This window comes from Elephantulus edwardii, unplaced genomic scaffold (assembly GCF_000299155.1).
Source record: "Elephantulus edwardii isolate Elephantulus edwardi_28Jun2011 unplaced genomic scaffold, EleEdw1.0 scaffold00002, whole genome shotgun sequence".
Classification (NCBI taxonomy): domain Eukaryota; kingdom Metazoa; phylum Chordata; class Mammalia; order Macroscelidea; family Macroscelididae; genus Elephantulus; species Elephantulus edwardii.
The window spans coordinates 9,855,611-9,882,283 of NW_006399752.1; the positions used below are offsets into that span (position 1 = coordinate 9,855,611).

Below are 26,673 nucleotides of genomic sequence, written 5' to 3' on the forward strand. Positions count from 1 at the left end.
GATTGATTCAGTGACTGGGATAATTGGGATGGGAGTGTCGGAGGCAGTGCGATTGGCACAGGACAGACAGGAGTTTAGGGCTGTTGTACATAGGGTCGCCATGAGTTGCAGGGGGCTCGACGGCACATAACAACAACAACACCAGTATAAGACGCAGGATTCACATGCCTTGATTTATGATTTTAAAAGATTACTGGGAATATAAAATTAAAAACTGAAGGGAAGCACAAAAGACTAAAAGTGGGTAAATAAGTTAGACTACTGAGTGATCAAGATGAAAAATGATGAAGGCTTGGATCGTGGTGTCAGCGGTGAAGGCGATGAGGAAGGTGCAGCTTCTAGGTAAGGTAAGACAAGTAGACCTTGGTAATAGATTTAATATGGGTCATGAGAAAAGGAGAGGAATTAGGAAGGACTCAAGTATAGAATTGCCATATAATGATGGAGAGAAGAATGACAAAAATAGGTTTGAGGTATAGATTAGGAACTTGCTTTCACATGTTTTCTGAATACCTCTGAAACATTTCAATAGTTATTTAGGGAAGAGATGTGGGGAGGAATGTAGATTATTAAACCACCACGTTGTTATATAAAGTCAGAAATATATTCCATCATCATTTTTCCTCTTATTCGGGCATTTTAGTACATTGCAATATTCTTGACCTAACATCTGAATATTCATGTGATTGTATTCTTATAGAGTCATTTTATTGTCTTATATACCCTTGTGTCCTTTGCACTTAGAATAACAGTGTCAGTTAATGCCTGAAAATGGGGCGGGGGGGGGGAGAGATTTTTTTTTTTAAAAGAACTTTATGTACTTGTTAAATATTTTCACCTCCTACTTCTTAATTTAGCAGGCAATTGAGTAGACCATTTTAGAGTTCTTATCAAAAGCTTTAGCTGATTTATTTTTAGGAAAATTCATTTGGAAAAAGTATAAAGGATGAATTGGAGTGCATAAATGGAATATTCCAAAGGTAAATATCTAATAGATATGTGACAATGAACAGAGAATAAACAAGGCTAGATATCAGATTGATTCATGGTAATAGATAAAGAAAAGTAACTTCTCTTAAAGTAACTTCTCTTAATTTTAATAGTGACATGATTTTGCCATTTACTAAAAAAAGAATCCTACAAATATTTGCTATTTATTCAGGCAATCTACTACATAAGTCCTGTACAAAGAAATAGGTAAAAAAATTAAATATGCTTCCATTATGACGTACTTTTTGCATCACTCAGTGTTATTCCCTGTTACTGTGTGAAAATTGCCTGTGTATGTATCAACTCTGTATCAGCTTCTGTTGTTTCTTGTGGATGGAGTTTTCCTTCTCTTGACAACCATATTATATATACAGGTCTACCATAAAGATTCAGATAGAATGACACCACTGCCTTTCTTACTTGTTAGCAGAAGAGCATCCCATCTGAGCATCTATTGAATTAATTGTAAACTCTTTGCTGATTATGTAATAAGTTTAACTATTCTACTAGACCTCAAATTCCTTTGTATCTTCGCAGTGGCAATTCAGTAAGCTTCTTCACAAAATACTCCACCACACTTCTGTAATGATTAGGAATATGTTGATATTTATAAATACACATATGAACACATACCTAATTATTTATATATAGTGACAAAGCAGGAGTGGCATCCATTTACTAAACAACATGCCACTGGAAACACAATGAACTGTGAGAAATGATGATAAGTACAGAAAGGCTTTCAGGTCTTTTGTTCATAGTGTCGCTATGAGTCTTTCTCGACTCACTGGCAATAAGCAACAGGACATGTAAGAGTAAGAAATAGGAAAGTGAAAACAAAGCCGTGAGAGCAAAATATGGGTGTTAAACAAAAATCAACATAGGTGAAAACTATGGATCTCTATTGAGCACCTCTTTATGAATCATATAGTGTGTTTAGGTACTTAATATGCTTTCCATTTTATCGCTGTCTAAAATAGAATCATCACTTTAACAAGAAGAAACTATGGTCAGAGAAAGAAAGTGAAGAAAGCTTTGAAGAAAAAGATTTATGAAGAAAATGATCACTTACGAATGAAGTTGGAGATGTATGTGAAAAACATACAGGGATTAATCAAGTTTGTGAGTAAGAGAGAGTTAGTAAGAATCGGTAATCCTATGTTATCTGTTGGATTCTTCTCTAAATCTGAACATCCAGATTAAGACAGACTAGGAAGAAGGATTGGCCATCCACTTCCGAAATAGCAGGACTCTGAAAGCCCATGTACAACAGAACACACGTAGAATGACAGAAAGGGCAACTGAGTGTGGAAATACAAAGGAAGAGGAACAGTTGTAAGTAGACACTAGTGATTAGAACATGGAATGTGAGAACCATGAATGTAGGAAAATTAGATATTGTTAAGGAAGAAATGGAATGCATAAATATTGACATACTAGGCAGTGGTGAGATGAGATGGACCAGCATGAGGCATTTTGAGTCAGATGATCATATGCTATATTACTCCAGAGATGAAAAGGTGAGGAAAAATGGGTTTACTTTCATAGTTAAAGACCCGTTTTGAAATATAATATTGTGAGTGACAGGATATATCCATACACATACAAGGAAGGCCAGTGAATACCACTATCATTCAGATATATTCAGCAATAACCAGAGCCAAAGAAGAGGAAATAGAAGATTTCTACCAACTTTTACAGTCAGAGATGGATCGAACATGCAATCAAGATGCATTCATAATGGGTGACTGGAATTCAAAAGTTGGGAACAGAGAAGAAGATTCAGTAGTTGGAAAACGTGGACTTGGAGACAGAAATGGAGTTGGAGATAGAACGATTGAATTTTGCACAATGACTTATTCATTGCAAACACATTTTTAAGAGACATAAACCCAGGTTATACACATGGATCTCACCTGATGATATGCATAGGAACCAGATTGATTCCATCTGTGGAAAGAACCGCTGGAGCATCTCAACATCAGCTATGAAAACTAGGCCAGGAGCTGATTTGTGGAACAGACCACCAACTACTCATATGCAAGTTCAAGCTGAAGCTGAGGAAAATGAAACTGAATCCACAGGAAGCAAAATATAACTTTGAGTCTATCCCACCTGAATTTCAAAACCATCTCAGGAACAGGTTTGAGGCCTTGAATATGAATGAGCGAGACCACATGAATTGTGGGAGGATATCAAGGGTACCAACCAAGAAGAGTGCAAACATTCATTACAAAGACAGAAGAGGAAGACCAAAATGGATGTCAGAGGAAACTCTGAATATTGTACTGGAGCACAGAGAAGTCAAAATGCAAGGAGGAATTCTAGATATTAAAGAGCTGAATAGAAGATTTCAGAAGGCAGCACGGGATGACAAAGTAAAATAAGACAATGAAATGTGCAAGGAGTTGGAGTCAGAAAATCAAAAGGGCTAACTCGCTCAGCATTTCTTAAGCTCAAGGAACAGAAGACCATATTCAAACCTGCAGTTGATATAACCAAGGATGCATTAGGCAGAATATTAAATCATCAAGGAAGCACTAAAAGAAGATGGAAAGAATATACTGAGTCATTTTATCAAAAGAAATTGGCAGACACAGAAGAATTTAATGAAACAACCTATGAGCAAGAGCTTATGGTGATGAAGGAAGAAGTTAAAGCTGCTTTGAAGGAAATAGCAAAAAAAAAGAAAAAAGAATAAAAAGCCCCCAGGAATACATGCTATACCAATTGACATATTTCAGCTAGCAGATGCTGCCCTGGACGGGCTCACCAAGTTGTGTCAAGAAATCTGGAGAATAACCACTTGGACAACTGACTGGATGAGATCTGTATTTGTTCCCATCCCAAAGAAGGGTGACCCAACAGAGTATGGAAACTATAGAACAATATTGATTTCACATGCAAGCAAAATTCTGCTGAAGATTATCCAAAAGTGACTGGAACAGCACATCAGCAGAAAACTGCCAGAAGTCCCGGCTAGCTTTAGAAGGGGTCGTGGTACTAGGGATATTGTAGCTGATGTTAGATGGATCTTGGCTGAAAACAGAGAGTACCAGGGCAATGTCTATTTGTGCTTCATTGATTATGCAAAGTGTTTGACTGTGTGGATCATAACAAACTGTGGCTCACTCTGAGAAGAATGGGAATACTAGAACACTTGATCGTGCTAAAGCAAAACCTATACTTGGACCAAGAGGCAGTCATCAGAGCAGAGCAAGGAAACACTGTATGGTTCAAAATTGGGAATTGCGTATGCTGGGGATGTGTCCTATCTCCATACCTTTTCAACCTGTATGCAGAACAGATCATCGGGTGGCTGGTATCTGTGAGGAGAAATGCGGCATCAGGGTTGGCGGAAGATCTATCCCCAATCTGCATTATGCAGATGACACAGCCCTGATTGCGGAAACTGAGGAGGACCTGAACTGCTTGCTGCAGAGGGTCAAAGACTGCAGCCTTCAATATGGATTGAGGCTCAGTGTCAAGAAGACAAAGATTCTTACCACTGGACCAATTGGCAGCATCAGGATCAATGTCAAGAAGACAAAGATTCTCACCACTGGACCAATTGGCAACATCAGGATGGATGGTGAAGAGATTGAGATTGTTCACAGCTTTAGTCTGCTTGGCTCCACAATCAACACTCTTGGCACCAGCAGCCAGGAAATTAAAAGGCATATTGTGATGAGAAATTCGGCTGTTAGGGACCTCTCCAGGGTACTGAAGAGCAAGGGTGTCTCTCTGGAGACTAAGGTGTGTCTAATACAGGCCATGGTCTTTGTAATCCCTCATTATGCGTCAGAAAGTTGGACAGTGACTAGGGAGGATAGAAGGAGAATTGATGCCATTGAGCTTTGGTGTTGGAGAAGAGTGTTGAGGGTACCATGGACTGCTAAGAAAACAAACATATTCATCCTTAAGAGGGTTATACCTGGCTGTTCCTTGGAGGCAAGGATTCTGAGGCTTCGTCTGACAAACTTTGGTCATGTTGTAAGGAGAGACCGGTCCTTGCAGAGGGACATCATGCTTGCGAGGGTGGAGGGCAGGTGCAGGAGGGGAAGGGCCTCAAGGAGATGGATTGATTTGGTGACTGGGGTAATCGGGATGAGTGTGTTGGAGACAGTGGGATTGGCACAGGACAGAGCCGAGTTTAGGGCTGTTGTACATAGGGTTGCTATGTGTCACAAGCGGCTCGACGGCACCTAACAACACCACCAACAATCCAAGATAGAGAAATGTATAACCCTAGTTGTTATCTTTTTCTTTTTCAACATCATAATCTGTCAAGCTATAAAGCTCATTTTGGTATAGTGTTCTAATGGGTGGTGTTTTCAGTAGTTAACATAAAATTTTAACATTAAAATTATCTTGTATACATGGTTTAAACCCTCAGCAACAACAGTAGCTCAGCTTGCATGCATTTACTGCCCTCTGTTATAGTTCTTTATTATGCCAAGTGAGGACTCCAATGCTGAGTTAGTTGAGCGTATTAGCTAGGCTGATAAACCTTAAATGTGAATTTAAATTCTTTAAAGACTCCATCTGAACAGCTATTCACTGTAGTGTTAGAGTACAGAAAAATAAAGCAGCTTCCTATTGATTGATTGTTTAATATTTATTATTGTGATATGTCAAGCTTGTTGCTAATATTGTTTTCTTCCCAAGGGTTTAGGTATCCTCATCTTTTATCATTTATCTTTTGGCTGGCAGAATAATCATTTTCTATTATAAAATTTCTTTCTATTTATACTAAATAAACAAAAGCCATGTTTTTCCATAAAAGATGTTTCAAAGCAAATGCTGGATACATAGTCAATGTTTTTTCATGTTTCTGGAAATGAGAAATTGATTGTCTTTTTTAAAATGACAGCTTCCTAAACCCTAAGGTAGCTGAAATTATAATAACACAATCATCCATCTGTTGTTTGCTCCCTCAGGATTTAATCCATTATAAAATTTGCAAATCTGGAAAAATTGAATTAGTTTGGCCATTTATCCTCTTAAAGAAAGGAGAGAAGAACAAACAGATTAAGTTTTCCATGTTTGCAGTTTGTAAATCCACACAGGTATCTTTCCAAATCTTAACAGATGTTGACTTTTTGTCAGCTCAGTTCCCTGGAATGAGTTAAGTTCATCCCCCCCCACACACACACTGTAATTGCTTCTTTGAAATGATAAATTAAGTAGTCCTTTCAGGGTAGTAGATATGTTAATTTTGTTCCTTTCCTCTTCAGTGCTAGTTAATCAAAATATTGGAAAAATATCAGAAAATTTTACTTTGTATCATGTTTAACTATTAAAATAGAATTTTAATATTTTATGTGCCCATACACACACCCTCACAAAAATACATATAGTTGCTGTTATTGTCATCGAGTTGAGTACAACTCATAGTGATCCCATGAGCAATAGATCTGAACTCTGTCCTATCCTGCACCATCCCTAACATCCTCAACACCTGTGAGTCCATTGTTGCAGTTTGACCCATCTCGTTGAGGATCTTCCTCTCCTTCACTGCCCTTCCACCCTCCCAAGCATGATGTCCTTTTCTAAGGAATCGCCTATCCTAACAACATGTCCATACTATGTGAGATGAGCTTCATCATCTTTGCCTCCAAGGAACATTCTGGTTGTACTTTTTCCATGACATATCTATTTGTTCTTTTGTTAGTCCACGTAATATTTAACACTCTTCTCCAACACCACAATGCAAATGCATCAATTATTCTTCTGTCATTCTTTTTCACTGGCCAGCTCTCAAATATATCATAGGTGACTGGAAAGACTGTGGTTGAATCAGACATACCTTAGTCTTTAGACTGACATTATTGATCTTAGAGAGATACTTTAACACAAACTTTCTGGATACTGTATACATCTCCTCATGTCTTGGTTCCACTAGGTTCCACTAGTATTGATTGTTGATCCAAACAAAATTAAATCTTTGACAGTTTCAGTCTTGTCTTTATCTATCGTGATATTACCAGTTGGCTCAGTGGTGGGAATCTTTGTTTTCTTGATGTTGAGATGTAGGCCATATTGAAAGGTGCAGTAAGTGCTTCAGGTCCTCCTACTTTCAGCAAGCAAGGTTGTGTCTTCTCCATATGACTGGTTCCTGATGATCCTTCCACCAATCCTGATGCCACACTCTTCTTCATATAGTCCAGTTTCTCAAATTATTTGCTCAGAGTACAGATTGAATAGGTATGTAGAGAAGATACAACCCTGATAGACACCTTTCATAATTTTAAGCCATGCAGAGTTCCCTTGCTCTCTTAAGACAACAGCTTCTTTCTTGGTCTAATTTTGTAGATTTCATATAAATACAATTAAAGTTTGTCAAATTCCCATATTTCTCCAGGTTAACCTGAGTCATAGATCGTTATGATCCAAACAAATGCTTTTGCATAATCTATAAACACAAGTAGACATTCATCTGATATTCTCTGCTTTCAGTCACTATCCCTCCAGCTTAATATCACAATTAAGCAAAATATTGTCGAAGATAATACATTGACAGAGAATGGCCAGGAGGTCAGGTTGGGTTTGGAAGAGACCATGGCACCAGGGATTTTATATATATACTTATATACCTTTTATACTGCTCTCAATATTCAGAAAACATGTTCTTCTTTTTCCTATTTCCCTTTCTGAAGTGTAATTTTGACTAAAGCACATTGCTCAGGAGCTCTGGTTACTTAGTGCGTAAGGTGTCACACTGTCAAATTGGAGGCGCATAGCCTTCATTCATCAGCAGCTCCCTAGGAACAAAAGATGTGCAGTCTCCTCTCCTGTGATTTATAACTTCTAAAAATGTCAGCTATGAGTCAGTGCCTACTAGACAGTAAATAACATAACATGACCACTCCCTGGTGGTTAGATTGTTATTCTGTGGTAGCTTTTGTCTTGCTATGACAGTAAAAGCTGTAGCAACCACCATGTTATCCATGGTGAAAAGGTTACCAGGAGCTTCCATACCAAATGTGACTAGAAAGAAAAACCTGGTAATTTATTCCCAAAAAAAAATGAATTCATGAAAACTATGGATCACAACAGGATGCTGTCCAGTGTAGTGTTGGAAAATGAATCTCCTCATATGAAAGGCACTCAAAAGGCAAGGATTACATCAATGACTTTGAGCAGGACTGGGCAGGGATTTGTTTGGTTGTACATGAGCCACCATGAATTGGAACTAACTTTATGCCACCTACACTGTCCATAAAGTATAATATGGACTTGCCCATAAGGAGCTGGGTGGGGCACATCCTTGAAAAGGTGAGCTAATTACATCATAACATAAAGGTAGAAAATGAAGTCGTGAAAAGTTGCTGATCTTTTTCACATGACTGCTCTGCAGGATTTTCCATATGCTCTTTGCCATGGATTGTCAAATGAAGGGCTTTGCTCAAAGTGCCACATGGTGTCCAATGGAAAGCTTGATTGATGTGGGCTTGGTGCACTGTGGAAGATGAGACTAGATAGCAAAAAAGAGCAGGAAGGGAGGTACTTGTGCTGCAGGTAGGAAAAATTATAGCTGAAAAAAAAGCAGGGAAGGCTCAACTAATCTTATCTTCGAGGCATTGTCATACTGTCAAAGACACATAATGAGTACATTATTTTTCTTTCTAAATCATATTTTGAATATTACCAATAAGGAAATTAAAAATCTTATAGTATTTTGAGCACAAGATACTGAACTTTGTGGCAGTAAGAATTGAATACAATGGATAATAAATAAACCCACATATTTAAAGAGAAGTGTCAGAACTTGCAGAATGACTTTGGGCAAGGAAAGACAGAGGAGAAAGGATGCTGACTGGTTGATTTCCTTGGGTCATAAGCGTTCTCTGTTTTTATACTATTGATACAGCAGGTCTTCAAGGGAGTCTGTGAACAGCCAAGCAATAAACTGCTTCTCCAACCATGGATTTGTCCTCCACTGGACAAATTCTTTACTCTTCTGAAAATTTCTTTTTTTTCCACATCATTAGCCAAGTGCCAGGCAAAGGAGATTTAATTTCTTCTGCTGCTGCTCTATGTGCCCGCGTTGCAAACCCAAAATAGAACAGAATGCAATACCAGAGCATTTTGGCCACACCAAGTAAATTTTTCTAATAACTTTCTTCTGAAATTATTATATTTAAAATGGATTACTTAGAATGAATTAACCACCTTAAATAAGTAGGGTGAATAGAATGCTATAGATACCACTGTTTGGTTGACCTTTTTCCACAATTAATTTTCTTTATTTTTCACAGTGACTGCAGGGAACAAATTTCTATCTTCCATTTATCATTTTATTTTGTTGGAAAGTCATTTTTCCTTTTTTTGGTTTACTTTTGAATGTAAATATGATTGGGAATTTCTTTTATGTTCAGAAAAGTTTTACATGTTTACATGACTTTGCTGTCTGTTCCTATATGAACTTTATTCTGAGGTAATGCAGTCTACTTTAAATATGTGAACTGAAACCTGTGTGACATAAAGCCACTTTGAAATTAAAATATGTAAGTCAGTAAAGCCCACATTTCTGTCACCTATTTTTTTGATGAGTATCCAGATATATACATAAGAAGTTATAAAATGAAGAATCTTTTGTCCTTTCTATTTTCTTCTATGCTTCCTATTTTAAAAAGAGAAAAAAATCTAAATATTGTAGCAAGCAGTTTAAATACATTTTATTTTCATTTGTGTCTGGACTTCGCTTTATTCTGTGTGCTTCAGGACAGCTGAACTCTGGGCAATGTGTTCTTGCCTCTTGTCTGTGTTTTCCTTCAACATCTTTGTTAGACTTCTTTTTTGCTTTCAGTTAGTTTATTTTGGTCTTTAATCACGCTCTAACTATCTCTGAAAACTTTTCTTGGGCCTTTCAAGTCTTCTTTAGTTACCTGTTTTGATCCCATTATCAGGATTCTCACTAATGTAATGCCACTCTTAGTTTCTATAGATTCTAAACTCCCAGAGGATTGGTACTGTATCTAGGTTACACTTGTGATTCTACCTCTTAATGATCATTACTCATTGCCCTTGAGTCAACTTGGAAAGAACAGAGTAGAGCTATTCCATAGGGCTTCCAAGAATAAAGGGCAGGCTGCCAGATATGTGTCTGTGAAGCAGCTGGTGAGCATGAAGCACAGATTTTCAATTAGCGCTGAAATGTGTTAGCCACTGCACACCGGAATCCTTTTCCTAACTCGTACTCCTTGCTATGGAGTCTGAACAGACACAACCGCTGACCTACCAGTTTTCAGGGGCTATAAATTGTCCAAGGAGAGATTGCGCATCTTTCTTCTGAGGATCCAATGGTAGATTGGAACTGCCAGAGAGATGCCACTCTTAAGTTAGCAGCTTAACTTACTCTTGGCTATGGCAATAGTGGTCCCCTCTACTCAGTCTTAGAAAACAATGGACACTTAACACAGAAACCTTACAACACAAATGCCTATGACCGACTCATCAGAACTCCCTGAATACAAATCTACCCAATAATGGTGAACATATGGGTTCCCATCTTCTGTGGAAGACCTTATTCCAAGATTTTGCCTATAGAATTGTGAAAAGAGTGTAGATAGCAAGGAAGTGACTGTATCTGACTTCTATTTATGCCACAAAGAGGAACTGTCCATATCAAGAACATACACAGCATAAAATTAGTTTGAAAGGAAATATTTTTTGGTCTTTTTTTTTATTAATGTTAATGAAAGTTTATAGAGAGATTTTCCAGTCATTCATTGTTGCATTTTTCTCCCTGCCCATCCCCTCCCCCCAATTCACTCTTCTCCTTGGAAAGAAAAAGAAAAACTCTTTCATTGTTATGCAGTCCCTCCCGCCAAGTCCACTATAGTATGCAGTCTTCACTCTGGACTTCTGTAATGACAAGAACATATATCCCTTTTAAACAGTTCTCTACCTCAGCTGTTTCAATGCAGTATGCATCATTGCTCCCCTCCTTTTCTGTCTTCCCTCGACCCTTATCTCAATCCCATTTTACAACAGTGGCCTATGCAATATTTGTCCTTTTGTGACTGAGATATTTTGCTCAGCATAATGTCCTCCAGGGTCATCCATTTTGCATAATATTGCATGAGTTCCTTGTTTTTCAGTGCTGCATAGTATTCCATTATGCAGATTTACCAGAGCTTCTCTGTCCATTCGTTTGTTGATGGGCACTTGGGTTGTTTCCAGCTCTTTGCTATTGTGCACAAAGCCACAGTAAACATGGGTGTGCATAAAAGGAAATATTTTTTTAAGCTCATATTAATTTATTCTCTAGGGAGCTCTTGTGGCTTAGTGGCAGGAAGCTGTGTGGCAGTCCTAATGGTATGCAGTTCAAAATCCACCAACTGCTCCATGGGAGAACAACCAGCATTCTCCTCCCATGCAATGAACTGTCTCTGAAAACCCACTGCAGGGTCCGATATTGGTTGGGTAAGGGGGTGATGGTACACAACAACAACAACGACAACAACTTTCCCCCCTAGATTTGTTGGTCTTGTTACTGCTGCTGTTTATTAGATTGCTGTTTGTTCATCCACACATACACTTAGAGTTTCCTCATCATTTTTACTATGCATCCTCGTCCTTGGCTCTGGTTGTTGGTGCACATATCTGAATGTTAGTGGTATTCACTGGCCTTCCTTGTATGCGTATAGATATTATCCTCTCACTCACAATATTGTACTTCAAGATGGATCTAGAAATGACTTTCTTAACTATGGGAATACTAGAGGAATGCATATCTTTGTTTCATTGACTATGCAAAGGTGATTGACTGTGTGGATCATAACAAACTGTGGCTGACTCTGAGAAGAATGGGAATCCCAGAACACTTGATCGTTCTAATGTGAAACCTATACTTGGACCAAGAGGCAGTTGTCAAAATAGAGCAAGGAAACACTTCATGGTTCAAAGTTGGGAAGGGCGTACACCAGGAATGTATCCTGTCTCCATACCTTTTCGACCTGTATGCAGAACAGATTACCCAGGAGGCTGGGCTCTGTGAGGAGAAATGTGGGGTCAAGATTGGTGGAAGATCTATCAGCAATCTGCGTTATGCAGATAACACAACCCTGCTTGCTGAAACTGAGGAGGACCTGAAGCACTTGCTGCAGAGGGTCAAGGACTGCAGCCTCCAGTATGGAGGCTCAATGTCAGGAAGACAAAGATTCTCATCATGGGACCAATTGGCAGCATAAGGATGGATGGTCAAGAGATTGAGATTGTTCACAGCTTTAGTTTGCTTGGCTCCGCAGTCAACATTATCGGCACCAGTAGCAAGGAAATTAAAACACGTATTGCAAAGGGAAAGTCTGCTGTTAGGGACCTCTCCAAAGTACTGAAGAGAAATTGTGTCTCTCTGGAGACTAAGGTGCATCTGATATAGGCCATGATCTTTATTATCACTTGTTATGCATCAGAGAGTTAGACAGTGACTAAGGAGGACAGAAGGAGAATTGATGCCTTTGAGCTGTGGTGCTGGAGAAAAGTATTGAGGGTACCATGAACTGCCAGGAAAACAAACAGATTCATCCTGGAAAGTGTTAAACCGGGTGCTCCCTGGAGGCAAGGATTCTGATGCTCCGTCTAACGTACTTTGGGCATGTTGTAAGGAGGGACAGGTCCTTGGAGTGGGACATCATGATTGGTAGGGTGGAGGGACGGCGCAGGAGGGGAAGGCCCTCTATGAGGTGGATTGATTCAGTGACTGGGATAATCGGGATGGGAGTGTCAGGGACAGTGTGATTGGCACAGGACAGAGCGGAGTTTAGGGCTGTTGTACATAGGGTCACTATGAGTAGCAAGCGACTCGACAGCACATAACAACAAAAAGAATGAATCTCAGCTTTTTAAACGAAATGCTGTTAACTCAGCTTCAACTCAGTGAGCCTATTGCAATAGAATGAAACACTGCCTGGTCTTACTCTTTTTTGACAATTTACGCTGTATTTGAGCCATATGTCATTTTATCTTGTTGACAGTGTTTCTGTGTTTTTTTTTGACCCTTAATAGCATGCCTGAAGAACAATTTTTGCTTCTCAGGAGCTTTCTTGCCTGTCCTTCTTTCAAGATAAAATGTACTTGTTCTTTTTTTTTTTTTTTTTATGCACACTTTTGTCTATTACTGTCTTGTTCACAATAGCAAAGAGCAGGAAACAGCCCAAGTGCCCATCAACAAACAAATGGATAGAGACGCCGTGGTTTACACAATGGAATACTATGAAGCACTGAAAAAAACAAAGAAGTCATGAAACATTGCACAAAATAAGTGACCATGGAGAACACTATGCTAAGCGAAACATCTCAGTCACAAAAAGCCAAATACAGCATAATGCCACTGTTATAGAACAGGACTGATACTGGAGCTGGAAGGAAACAAAGAAAAGAGGGGATAAACAATGCATACAGCACTGAAACAGATGAGAGAGAGAACTGTAGAAAAGGAACACACAACTAGGTATTATTGGCATGACAAGAGTCTTGAATAAGAGATGCATGGTAAAGTGGGCCAGGTGTGGGGGCAGGGGTGGGGGAAACTGTATAACAATGAAAGAACTTTTTGTCCAAAGGAAAAAGTGAACTGGAGGGAGAGGAGACAGGGAGAAAAATATGAATGAATGAAAATCCAAGTTCCTTATCAACTTTTATTAAAATCTAAAAAAGAAAAATAAAGCAAACAAAAATAAAAGAAATAAACTTAAAAAGATAAAAAAAAGAAATATATCTCCTGATTTCCTGACTGCTGACATCAAGAATATTGATTGTTGAGCCAAGCTGGATGAAGTCAGTGATAGCTTCAACCTTTTCTCTATTTATCATATTGTTGACTGTTGGGCTTGTAGTGAGAATCTTTTTCTTCTTAATATTGAGATATAATCCAAACTAAAGACTGGAGTCCATTTCATATTCTACTCCCTTTCCAATCAAAGCTGTATCATAAGTATAATGCAGATTGTTGATGAGTCTTCCTCCCAACTTGATGCCATACTCCTCTTCATAGAGCGCAGCTTCACAAATTATTTGCACAGCATACAGATTGAATAGCTATGGAAGAAGAACACAACCCTGATGCACACCCTTCCTGTTTTTAAACCAAGCAGTGTTCCCTTGTTCTGTTCACTCCACAGACTCTTGGTCTAGGTATAGGTTCCCAATTAGTCCCATAACGTGTTTCAGATCTCCCATTGTTCTCAATATGAGCCATAATGTGTTATGATCCATGCAGTCAAACACATTCGTATTGTAAAAAATATGGAACGCTTCACGAATTTGCGTGTTATCCTTGCGCAGGGGCCATGCTAATCTTCTCTGTATCGTTCCAATTTTAATATATGTGCTGCCGAAGCGAGCACGTACTTGTTCTTTTGCAGTCCATAGTATGTTCAAATTCTTCACCAGCCCTACAATTCAAGGGCAGCAGTTTTTTCAATCTTCCTTACTTAATGTCTGCTTTTAACTTCCATATGAGTTTCAACATTAGTGCGCAATAAATAAGCTGTAATGGTCTTAAAAATGCAAATGACTCTACAGAATTTCTTTTTTTAGGAAAAAAACTTGTCAGAGGACTTTGAATGCGTAGTTATATTAGAAAGCATTTTCTTTTTAAAAATTTTTTTATTACTTTTAATTTTAATTAAAATTTGCAGAGACTTTGGATTTCCATTCATTCACTGTTGCACTTTTATTCGTGCCAACTTCCCCACCCGCAGTTCACTCTTCTCTTTGAAAAGTAAAAGAAAACTTATTTTATTGTTATACAATCCCTCCCCCCAAGTCCACTCCACTATGCAGCCTTCGTTCTAGACTCCTGTCATGACAATAATTCCTACTCACAAATCCCTTTTAAACAGTTGTCTCCCTCAGCTGTTTTCTACTGATGAAGTACAGTTCAATTTTCAACTATAAAGAAGTTAATTAATAAACTTTTAACTAACACTCTATAAATTCTTTGTACAACTCCAGAAAAGTTAAAGGACTCATTTCACCCCCAACTGCTAGACTAGTCTAGAAGAACTCCCTCCTTCCACAAAAATAACCGTGATACTTATAGGTATATTGTGCGACTCCTCTCACCTTTCTCCCTATGTTATATGAAACTTTACCAACATGGACTTCTATGTGCTCTTCTGACAAAGGCCACTCTAATCTGTCAAACACGTGGCATTAGGAATCTTATTCACTAGCACCTTCTTCACTCACTGCATGCTTCTCTACTGTTAAGATAGCTGTCTGTTGTAGTCTTTCCATAAAGGAAACCTCAAAAGCACACTGTATTTAAAATGAATATTTATCTTGATTAATAATTCAAGATCACGAATGCTAGAATTCAAAATGTAATTATTTAATCTTAAAATTGTTCTGCAATAGTTTTTGGGTTTTTTCAAAAATCACATTCTTAGCATTATACAACATAAACCATTGAGTTGATTCTGGCAATTAATATTCAGTATAAGTCAGTCTTTTCTATGACATATATTGTTGGAATTTTTAAAGTCATTTTTTAAGTTATTTAAATTTTGCACAGTGAGCAACTATACCAAGCTGTACAGCAGAATTTAAGCTTGAAAAACTAAGCTATTACCAGACAAAAATTATAGAATTATCAGGGAACAAGCAGATTCAGTTAATGAAATGAAATAAGCTTGCAGATTACTCTTATATTTATTTAACCTTATAATGTTATATTGAACATTGATAAGGCGTTATTTTACTTATGTCTTTAATTTTAAAATGCTGTTGATTAAAAGTTATATTCTAGTTAGTGTTTTGATAATGTTGTTGTTTTTAAGTTCCGTCGAGTTGCCTGCGACTCATAGCCACCCTGTGTACAACAGCCCTGATCCCTGCCCTATCCTAAATCAATCTTGTTGTCTCTGACACACCTACCTCGATTACCCCAGTGACTGAATCAATCCATCTCATCGAGGGTCTTCCTCTCTTGTGCTGTCCCTCCACCCTCTCAAGCATGACGTCCCTTTCCAAGGACTGATCCCTCTTTACAACATGTCCAAAGTATGTCAGACAAAGCTTCAGAATCCTTGACTCCAAGGAGCAGCCCGGCTTCACCATCTCCAGAACAAGCTCCTCTGGTTCCTTAGCAGTCCGTGGTACGTTCATTACTCTTCTCCAACACCACAGCTCAAAGACATCAATTCTCCTTCTGTCATCCCTGGTCATTGTCCAGCTTTCTGATGCATAGCAAGTAATTGCAATGACCGTGGCCTGTTTCAGGGGCACTTTATTCTCCAGGTTGACATTGTTGATCTTCAGTACTTTGGAGAAGTCTCTGACAGCAGACTATTTTTCCAATAGAATTTATCTTTTAATTTCATGGCTGCTGGTACCCAGAGTGTTGATTGTAGAGGGTTTTAAAAAGTGTAATTGTGAGAATAATTTATATTTTTACTACTAAGAGAAACTCAAAACTTTTTTTTTTTCAAAACAGATGAAGGGACACATTTTTCGATTGCAATACATTGTTTTCTTCTTGATTGTTAGATCAAATGCAAAGGATTTGTAAGCCATATAAATTGTATCTTAGCTCTGATCACTTTAGCCTAAATATAACATGTTTATTTAAATAACACTCAGATGATGTTTGACTATGAACAGACCACATTATTTGTTTTATTTTTTTTAAATATTTTGTATTTTTTAATATAATTCCTTTACATTATATTTCATTCATGTACACAGTGTGTTTTATACGATCTTTCATTTACATTGTCTTTCATATATCATTCATATACATTCTGTTTTACATTGGGATGTTTTCCTCTTTTTATTTAAATTTTATACTGGTTTATACACAAAGTTCATCAAGTTTGTATGCATTGTTTTTCACAGTGAATCTTTCTTCTTTGCTTTACCCACCACTCCTTCCACCCATCAAATTCTGTGACTCTCTGATTAAGCCTCCCCTATCCTTGGATCCTCGAATGGGAAAATAACAACCTCTTCACCAAATGGTGCCTGCAGAACTGGACTGCACCTGCAGAAAGCTGAAACAGGATCCACATCTCACATCATACACAAAAATCAACTCAAGGTGTATTAGATACCTGAGGATAAAGCCTAAAACCCTAAAGCTCATAAGAGACAAGCTGGGACCAAGCTTAGAAGGCCTAGTCTATGCTATAAAGAGACAGGAAAATAAAGCCAGAAATGAACACTCTAAAGAGAATAAAATTGATGAATGAGGCCTTCTAAAGATTAAATCTTTGTGCTCATCAAAACTTTTTTCCAGCAAGGTGAAAAGAAAACCTACTGACTGGGAACAAATATTTGGCAATACCATCTCAGACAAGGGTCTCATCACGAAAGGTTACAGAATGTTACAGGGCTTCCAGAATAAAAAGACTGATGATCCAATTAGAAAATGGTCAAAAGACATGGAAAGACTTTTCACAGAGGAGGACATTCAGATGGCCAACAGACAGATGAAGAAATGTTCTAAATCACTGGCAATAAGAGAGATGCATATCAAAACCACAATGAGATACCCTCTTACCCCAGTAGCAGTGGTTAAGTTTAGCAAGGCAGCAAGTAATAGATGGTGGAGAGGATGTGATTAGATAGGAACTCTTATACATTGTTGTTGGGATGGTAAAGTGGTGCAGCCACTCTGGAAGGCAATTTGGCATTTCTTCAAAATTTTGGACATAGAAATTCCATATGACCCAGTTATTCCACTGCTTGGGATATACACTGAGAAAAGGAGAACTGAGGCACAAATAGAGACTTGTACACCAATGTTCATAGCAGTGTTTTTCACCATTGCAAGACCATGGAAACAGCCCAAATGCTCAAACACAATGGAATTGACTGAGAAATGATGGTACATTCTCACAATATAATATTATGCAGCAAGCAGGAGCAGTGATTTTGTAAGTTACTACCTAATATGAGAGGGACTGGAGAGCATTATGAAGAGTGAACTCAGTCTCATAAGGACAAATACTGTGTAAGACTTTTTTAATTTTATTAACTGAAAATGATCATTCTAAGTAGGGTGATAAATGACATTTTGCCATAGGGGGCTTTCAATACTAAAAATAGGAAATTCCTGGACAAACCAGTTCAAGTTGGTCACTGTAGTAGCTTGACCCACTGCCATCATGTTAGGTCCTCTTCATAACTACCTTAATCCTAGTTACCAAAGCTTTAAGTGTTTATAAAAGAAGATGTTTTTTCATGGAGTGGCTAGTGAGTGCACACTGCTGACTTCATTTAGTGAACCGAAAGGATCCCAGTGTGCCACTAGGACTCCTTGGAGAGCTGAAGTATTCATTGTTGCTAGTCAGAGAAATAGATGTGTAAAAATGTTGTTTAATTTGTTCTCCCTTATCTCTGCACATGCAAATTGTACCCTTAAAATTCAGCTTAAATGCTACGTTTTCCTCAGAAGCTGGGAATAATCTCTCTTGTTTGGAATTCACATAGCATTTTGTCTGTACCACTCTTCTTCCACTTAGGACTTTAAAAGGCCTTTATCAGAGTTATCTATTAACGTATTTTATCTTTGACACTACATGATACTTTAGGATGTGATATGTGATTTATCTTTTATCCCCCATAGCTTCTAGCACTGTACTCCACACTTACTATATCAGAAGATTTATTAAATGGAATGAATGAGTCTACAAAGTGAATAGATTATGTTGATAGTATGAGATATCACTGTGGTGTAATGTGGGAAAATACTGATTTGGGATTCAGAAAGCCTGTTTTAGTTCTCTTTAATAATTTCTAAATAAATTTCATGATTTTGAACTTTTAATTTCTATGTATGAGTATGTGTGTGTTTTCTAGCATCCTCAGCCAAAAGCTGGGTTTCAGTTAAATCTTCACTGTTTAGTGTTAGCTAGTTCATCTACTTTTCTCAAGAACTGATTCACACTCTTAGCATCTCCTGTAGAGAAACTATAAAACCCTTCCTCTCTTTTGTTAGAAGATTACAAAACTACTTCACTAAGAATATATGAGTTACAGAAAGAAACTCCTTTACATCATGCTCATAGAATCGTATGCATAGGTCGAATGTTGTTTCATTTGTAAAGATTTATAGTTGTCAGGAAAGAATGGACAACTATGCTTGTTTTAGTTCATAATTAAAAATCTTATATATAAATGACACAACAGAAATTCAGCATATTTTGACCACTATTTGGAGCTTTGGTGGCCTATTGGACAGGGAATTGTAGTGCCAACTCAAACATACACTCTTCCACCATTGGTGTGCAGGAGAAAGAACGACTGTCTCCTCTGCAATTTACAGCCTCGGAAAACCTGCTGGAGAGTTAGCTGTGAACCAATTATGATTCAGTGACAATTAGTTGGTTTGTGGGGTGGTTTTTACCTTAGATTTGGATTAACCAGGAGCTCTGGTGACAAAGTACAAAACATGTGAAGTTATTAATGAAAAGATCAGAAGCTTGAATCCACTGTCAGATCCACAGTAAAGTTATGGGCAGTATCCTCCAGTAAAGATTTATAGCCTCAGAAACCTAATGGATGGCACTGGATTTTGTTTGTTTAACACAATTTGTATTGACAACCCTCTTCCCTGAGAAACGAATAAAATGTGTGGATTTTTTAATTTAAAACACTGCTATTATTTAATTCATATTTACTATACAGTAGATTTTATAGGAAAAATGTTGATAGAAAGTTTTCTGTTTCTTTCTTTGTAAATATACCTGAAAGCACTTAAAGGAACAAATCCATCAGTGGTTCTAAAATTTCTATTAAAATATGTAAAAATATTTCCTTCAATTCTCAATTAAATTATGATTGTTATGCAAACTTTGATACATTTTTATGACCCAGTTTTCTATTGTTTTTAGCTGCTGATGCAAATGTGAAGAATGAAAGTCTTTCATCTGTGCAGCAGCTTGGCATTGAAATGACTGTCAGGTATTATTATAGAAAAATATCTCTGGTGCATTTGTAGAGTTTGTATTATCTGCCTTATAGGTGATTAATAGTATTTCATTTAACACTCTACAATTTTGTGTACTTTAAATGCAAAGTTTATCATTCATAAAATAATAACTTGGTTTTTTAAGATATTGGCACATTACCTGTACCGGTAAATCAGTTACAGTTCGTTATTATTCCAGAGGCTAATTATACTGTATTTAAGGCTCTATGACTATCAGGTTTTCTCTAAAAATAACGTTTGGAAAAGCAGCATATTTGTAGCACAATCATACCATTTTGTAAAATGTGATTAGTCCTAATTGTCAAGCTAGGGTGATCAGCCCACAAGTGCCTAAAGGACAGATGCAAAAATAAAAAGCAATGAACTAGAACTATTATCATTTGAATTTTTTAAATGTTTTGAAAAAAGGATAAGCTAAAAAGTGAGAGACTGAGTGTTAAGGATTGGATTCTTGCTTGCTTGTTAAATGGGACGTTTTACAGTTCTAGTCTATTTACATTGTTGTCTTCAGAATAAAATCTAAAAAGATGCATGTAGACGCTGTTAAAATAATAATAGTTTTATAAATTAATAGAAATCTGAAAATAATATTAATTCTACTTAACATGCTGCATAAATAAGACATGTTCCCATTTTGACCATGTTTTGTGACCCTCTGTTTCTTCCATTATACAAATATTTATAATGACTCAAACAATTTTGAATTTAAATCTATTGATAATATATAATTTTGATTTAGAGGGAGCTTTAGTGGCTTAAGGTAAGGAATTGAACTGCCAGTGCACAGGTATGTCATTTGAATCCTGTAGCTGCTGCATGGGAGAAAGGTGGGTAAACTCTGTGTGATTTACTCCCTCTGAAAACCCATTGAACAGTCAGCCATGGGTTGATTCTGACTTCCTGGTGCACAACTACAACTTTTTAATTTGGAATCTATAGATAATATGTTGTTGTTGCTGTTGTGTACCATGGAGTCAGAACCGACCCATAGCTGACCCTCCAGTGAGTTTAACTCATTTACAAGGATTATGTGGAAAGTGATTTGTAATAAAATACTTAGTTATAACTGAAGGATAAGAAATAACAGGCACCTATATGTAGAATCTTTAATGATCCACCAGGTGCCTTTTAGCCCTTGGGCCTAGTGGCCTTCGGGTATGTACTAAACCAACACTGAAGGACCAGCTGTGCCAGTACCCCCATCCAGACCCCCATTCGGCTGTGCTATAATGGGCCCCAGCCATAGGCTGAAAAAGTGTGCCATAATATTTGTATGTGTGATTGCCTTTATGATTTCCTTTTAGAGGTACAACACTTATCTGTCGGTTCAGGTATTGCAGAATAATTTGCATGTTGCCAATAACTTTATATCTTAGATATGTACAGTTTTATTGTTTGTTGTTATGTGCCGTCAAGTTTCCTGCGACTCATAGCAACTCTAAGTACAACAGCTCTCTATCCTGTGCCAATCTTATTGTCTCTGACACACCTGCCCTCATAACCCCGGTCACTGAATCAATCCATTTCATCGAGGGTCTTCCTCTCTTGCACTATTTAGGTATTATTATTTGCTCCTCTAGTACAACACTCTTCTGTCAGAATAATGTACTAACTTAGTTTATAGGATGCTGTAGTGCTGGAATCTGTGTCTGTACTTTTTCTGTTTCCAGAAGGGTCACTCATGATGAGGTTGAAACAGACCTCCCAGATTAAGAAAGAATTAGAAGAAGAATTAACCTTCTGAAGAAACAGGCCTTCAAAAGCCCTACGAGCAGACAGATGTAGGTAGTTATAGTTGTTGTTGTTGTTATGTGCTGTCAGATCACCTCCCGACACATAGTGATCCTATGGACAGCAGCTCTGAAGCCTGCCATGTCCTGAGCCAGTCTCACTGACTCCAATACACCTACCCACATTGCCCTAGTTACTGTATCAGTCCATATAATCTGGGGTCTTCTCTCCTGCGCTGCCCCTCCACCCTTCAGAGCATGATGTCCTTCTCCAAGGATAAGTACCTACTGGCCACATGCCCAAAGTATGTGAGACAGAGCTTTAAAATCCTAGCCTCCAAGGAGAAACTTGGTTTTACCCTATACAAGACAGACTTACTTATTTTCTTGGTGGTCCATGGTATGTTCAAGACTCTTCTCCAGCACCACAACTCCAATACATAGATTTTTCTTCTATTTTCTTCAGTCATTATCCAGATCTCTGATGCATACAATGACTAGGGATGATAAAAGGATAATTGATGCCTTTGAGCTGTGGTGTTGGAGAAGAGTATTGAATATACCATGCACTGCTAGGAAAACGAACAGGCTTGTCCTGGAGAGGGTGAAGCCGGGCTGCTCCTTGGAGGCAAGGATTCTGAAGCTTCGTTTGACATACTTTGGACATACTTTGGACATGTTGCAAGGAGGGACCAGTCCTTAGAGACGTCATGTTTGGGAGGATGGAGGGACAGCGCAGGAGAGCAAGACCCTCGATGAGATGGATTGATTCAGTGACTGGGGTAATAATGGGGGCAGGTGTGTTGGAGATGGTGAGATTAGCAAAGGATAGAGCAGAGTTTAGGGCTATTGAACATACGGTCGTCATGAGATGCAGACAACTCGACGGCACATAACAACAACAACAACAACAATGGACTTGATTAGGCGCATCTTAGTCTCTAGACTGACATCATTGCTTCTCAGTATTCTGGAAAGGTCCCTGACAGCAGATTTACCTAATGCTTATGTTAGATGCAAAGTCCAGATAGGAAGTTTCTGAAAAATGAGTATAAATGGCTACAAACAGTCATTAATAATTGGAACATTTGTTATACAAATATGAATGTAGGAAAAATTGAATGGAACACATGAAGATAGACATTTTAGCCATCAGTGAACTAAGAGAACCATGTTCATGACAGCATTATTCACCATAAAAAGAACATGGATACAATATGAAGAAGAACATAGCAAAAACATGCAACAGCCCAAATGCCCAACCACAATGGAATCAATTGAGAAATTATGATATATTCACACAATTGAATACTATGCAGCATGCAGGAACAATGACTTTGTAAATTACAACCTAACTTAGGAGGGATTGGGGAACATTATGATAAGTGAACTATTTTAGTCTCATAAAGATAAATACTGTATAGGACCATTATTGTAAAACAAATGTGAGGATCCAAAGAGGGGGAGCAGAGGGGTGAGGATGGGCAAGCTGTGTTGTTGTTGTTATGTGCCATCGAGTTGCTTGCGACTCATAGCGCCCTTATGTACAACAGCCCTAAACTCTACTCTGTCCTGTGCCAATCGCACTGTCTCTGACACTCCCATCCTGAATACTCCAGTCACTGAATTGATTCACCTCATAGGGGGCCTTCCCCTCCTGCATCGTCCTTCCACCCTCCCAAGCATGATGTCCTTCTCCAAGGACCAGTGTCTCCTCACAACATGTCCAAAGTATGTTAGACGGAGCCTCAGAATCCTTGCCTCCAAGGAGCCACCCAGTTTAATTCTCTCCAGGATGAATCTGTTTGTTTTCCTAACAGTCCATGGTATTCTCAATACTCTTCTCCAGCTCCACAGCTCAAAGGCATCAATTCTCCTTCTATCCTCCTTGGTCATTGTCCAACTCTCTGATGCATAACAAGTGATTGTGAAGACGATGGCCTGTATCAGATGCACCTTAGTCTCCAGAGAGACACCATTGCTCTTCAGTACTTTGGAGAGGTCCCTAACAGCCGACTTTCCCATGTCAAAGCGCCTTTTAATTTCCTGGCTACTGGTGCTGATAGTGTTGACTGTGGAGCCAAGCAAATCTCTTCACCATCCATCCTGATGCTGCCAATTGGTCCAGTGGTGAGAATCTTTGTCTTCTTGACACTGAGCCTCAATCCATTGGAGGCTGCAGTCCTTGACCCTCTGCAGCAGGTGCTTCCAGTCCTCCGAGGGGGGCTCAATCATAGGTTCACATAATTTGATGGTTGGAGGGAGAGCTGGCTAAAGGAAAGGGGAAAGATCCATTGTGAAAAAACAATGTATTAGAACTTTGTAAATAAACTAATATAAAATAAAATTTTAAAAAAAGTAGTTAGAAAAAAACAGAGAAACATCTTTTTCTGGAATCACCTTGTTACTACAGATTTTCTGAATGCTATTTGTTTTTACCATTCTTCATTTTTAATTAAAGATAGGCAATTAAACTCAAAAGCTTTGGAAAACAAAACAGAAAACAAGATAGACATCCATGGGGATAATAAGACGATCACATGATCTATTGTGCTGGGAATGAAAAGTTGAGGGAAAACGTTACTGTCATAATTGAAAAGGAAATTTCATGATTCATCCTGAAGTACAATGCTGTGAGTGATAGGATGCTATCCCATAAGCTGATTAGGAAGACCTGTTAATACTACTGTAATTCAAATATATGCACCAATGATTAAAGCCAAAGAGGAAAAATTTGAGAATTTCTACCATCTTTTTGCAGTCCAAGATTGACCAATCATGCAATCAAGATGCATTAATAATTCTTAGATTTTTAACTACGTCTTATTAGTTGCCTTTCTAATTTTACAGAAAAATGACCTTATACAGTCCTTATTTGTCCTTATGACAAAAAAAAAGTTAGTTAACTGAGAATAATTTTCTCCAGTCTCTCCCATGTTGTATAATATTATTTCCTAATAATATAATAATATTTCATAATTATTTGCTCCAGAGTGCTGCATAGTATTCCATCATTTGTATATTATTTCATAATAATATAATAATATTTCATAATAGTTATTCCTGAGTGCTACATAATATTCCATCATGCGTGTGGCTCTCCAAAATGAGAATGTTCTTTTTATCTAAGATTCAAAAATGTATTAAATACTAGTATTGTAAACATAAAGAACTCAAATTTATTGATGTCAAATCTGAACTGACTCATAGCTAATCCTTCAGCAAGTTTTTCAAGGCTGTAAATTCACGTACTTTGGGCACATGGCACACCTTGAGAACTCCCTTGATTTAAATTTATTAGCATTTAATGTATAAGACAATAGACAAAAACCGTAGTATGTAAATAGAATTAATTATAAATAGGTTTTTATTCACGCAAGTAATAGTGCAAGTTGTTTTCATACTGGGAATGTCCCATGTCAATCTCCTGGCCATAACCTTCTGAATACCATTAACCATTCCCAGCGCCATTCTGATAGTTAAAATACTTCCGTACATAATTAAAGTGGTTTGTGGTGAAATACTTCACTGAAAATCATTGGACTATATGAATTCTAAATTTCTAAGTTTCTAAATTTTTTTTCTGTATCTGTCCAGTTACAGAAATTTAATTTTTTGGAATAGGCACTAATGCATTAGAAGAATTGATTTTGTAGTGCATGTTCTGATTTTTTCATTTACTATGCTTTGTGTGTTATTAATTTAGGTATGGTAAGTTCCTCAACCTCTTGAACGATGGTGCTGAAAATCAACTCTCCTTGGTCTTAAAGCATTGTGAGAGGTTCCTGAAACAGCAGCAAGCTCCTGTGAAATCTTCTTTTCATATCCTTTTTAGTAAACTTTCTTCATATATTTTTTCTAATTCTTTAGAGTGCTTTAACATATTTTCATCTTAGTGATACTAAACTATCTTAGTGATGATAACCTATATTAGTGATTTATTTGTTGTGATATTGTTTTCTATCATTTTGATTCTGTATTTAAAGTATGCATTCTGTTACATGGAATCATAATTATTAGATTCAGTCTTATTTGTGGAATATTAAAGTCATATCTTCAGACTAAGAAAGTTTAAAAATAGACTCTGTAATGGCAGAATAAAAAGACTTTCTGTATCCTTTATCATTCCATCCAGCATGCTAGCTTTCAGAAATGGTGCTGGACTTTTAATATATAAGTTTTAATGTGTATGACAAGTATTTGTATTACTATATTCTAAAGAAGTGTTTGTATCAGAGAGCTCTGGTGGACTAGTGGTAAGAAACTGCGCTGCAATCACAAAATCATGCAGTTCAAATTCACCAGCTCCTCCACAGGAGAAAGATGGTGCAATTAAACTGTCTCTAAAAACCCACAGAAGGATCAGATATGGGTTGGTTCTGACTTGCTGGTACTCAACAACAACAAAAACAATCTTTTATATTGAAAATCTAGTCATTTAGAATTTCTTGAGAGTTAAAAAATCACATATGTTAACATAATTTTCTAGGTAGAAACTGTACCTATATTCTATGATTTCAACTACATAGAGGAAGGTACTCATTTTAATGTGTTAAGCAAATCTGTTTCCATAAAATGGGTTATTTTACCTTAGTTCTTAGCACTGTTACCCTCCAGCAGGCATATAAGTTTATACTATTTTTTAAATAGTTTCCAGTTAAGTGATTAATTTTCATTAGTAATAGCTTCATTTTACTTCGGTAGTTTATAAACTGTCGTTGTTGTTGTTCTTGTTGTTATGTGCTGTCGAGTGATTTGCGGCTCATAGCGACACTATGTACAACAGCCCTAAACCTTACTCTATCCTGTGTCAATCGCATTGCCTCTGACACACCCATCCCAATTACCCCAGTCACTGAATCAATCCACCTCATAGAGGGTCTTCCCCTCTTGCGCTGTCCCTCCACTCCGGCCAGCATGATGTCCTTCTCTAAAGACCTGTCTCTCCTTACAACATGTCCAAAGTATGTCGGACGAAGCCCCAGAATCCTTGCCTCCAAGGAGATGCAA

The 26,673-nt window shown here is 37.6% G+C and overlaps 1 protein-coding gene across 1 annotated transcript in view; it reads left to right on the top strand.

The window, feature by feature from the left end:
• The window catches only part of TBC1D32 (TBC1 domain family, member 32), a 319,433-nt gene that overhangs the window by 226,869 nt on the left and 65,891 nt on the right, over positions 1-26,673 (top strand). Inside the window, exons 27-28 of the mRNA XM_006878990.1 lie at positions 19,836-19,905; positions 25,370-25,497. Of these exons, the coding sequence (XP_006879052.1) occupies positions 19,836-19,905; positions 25,370-25,497 (198 nt within the window). The remainder of the gene's footprint in view (positions 1-19,835; positions 19,906-25,369; positions 25,498-26,673) is intronic.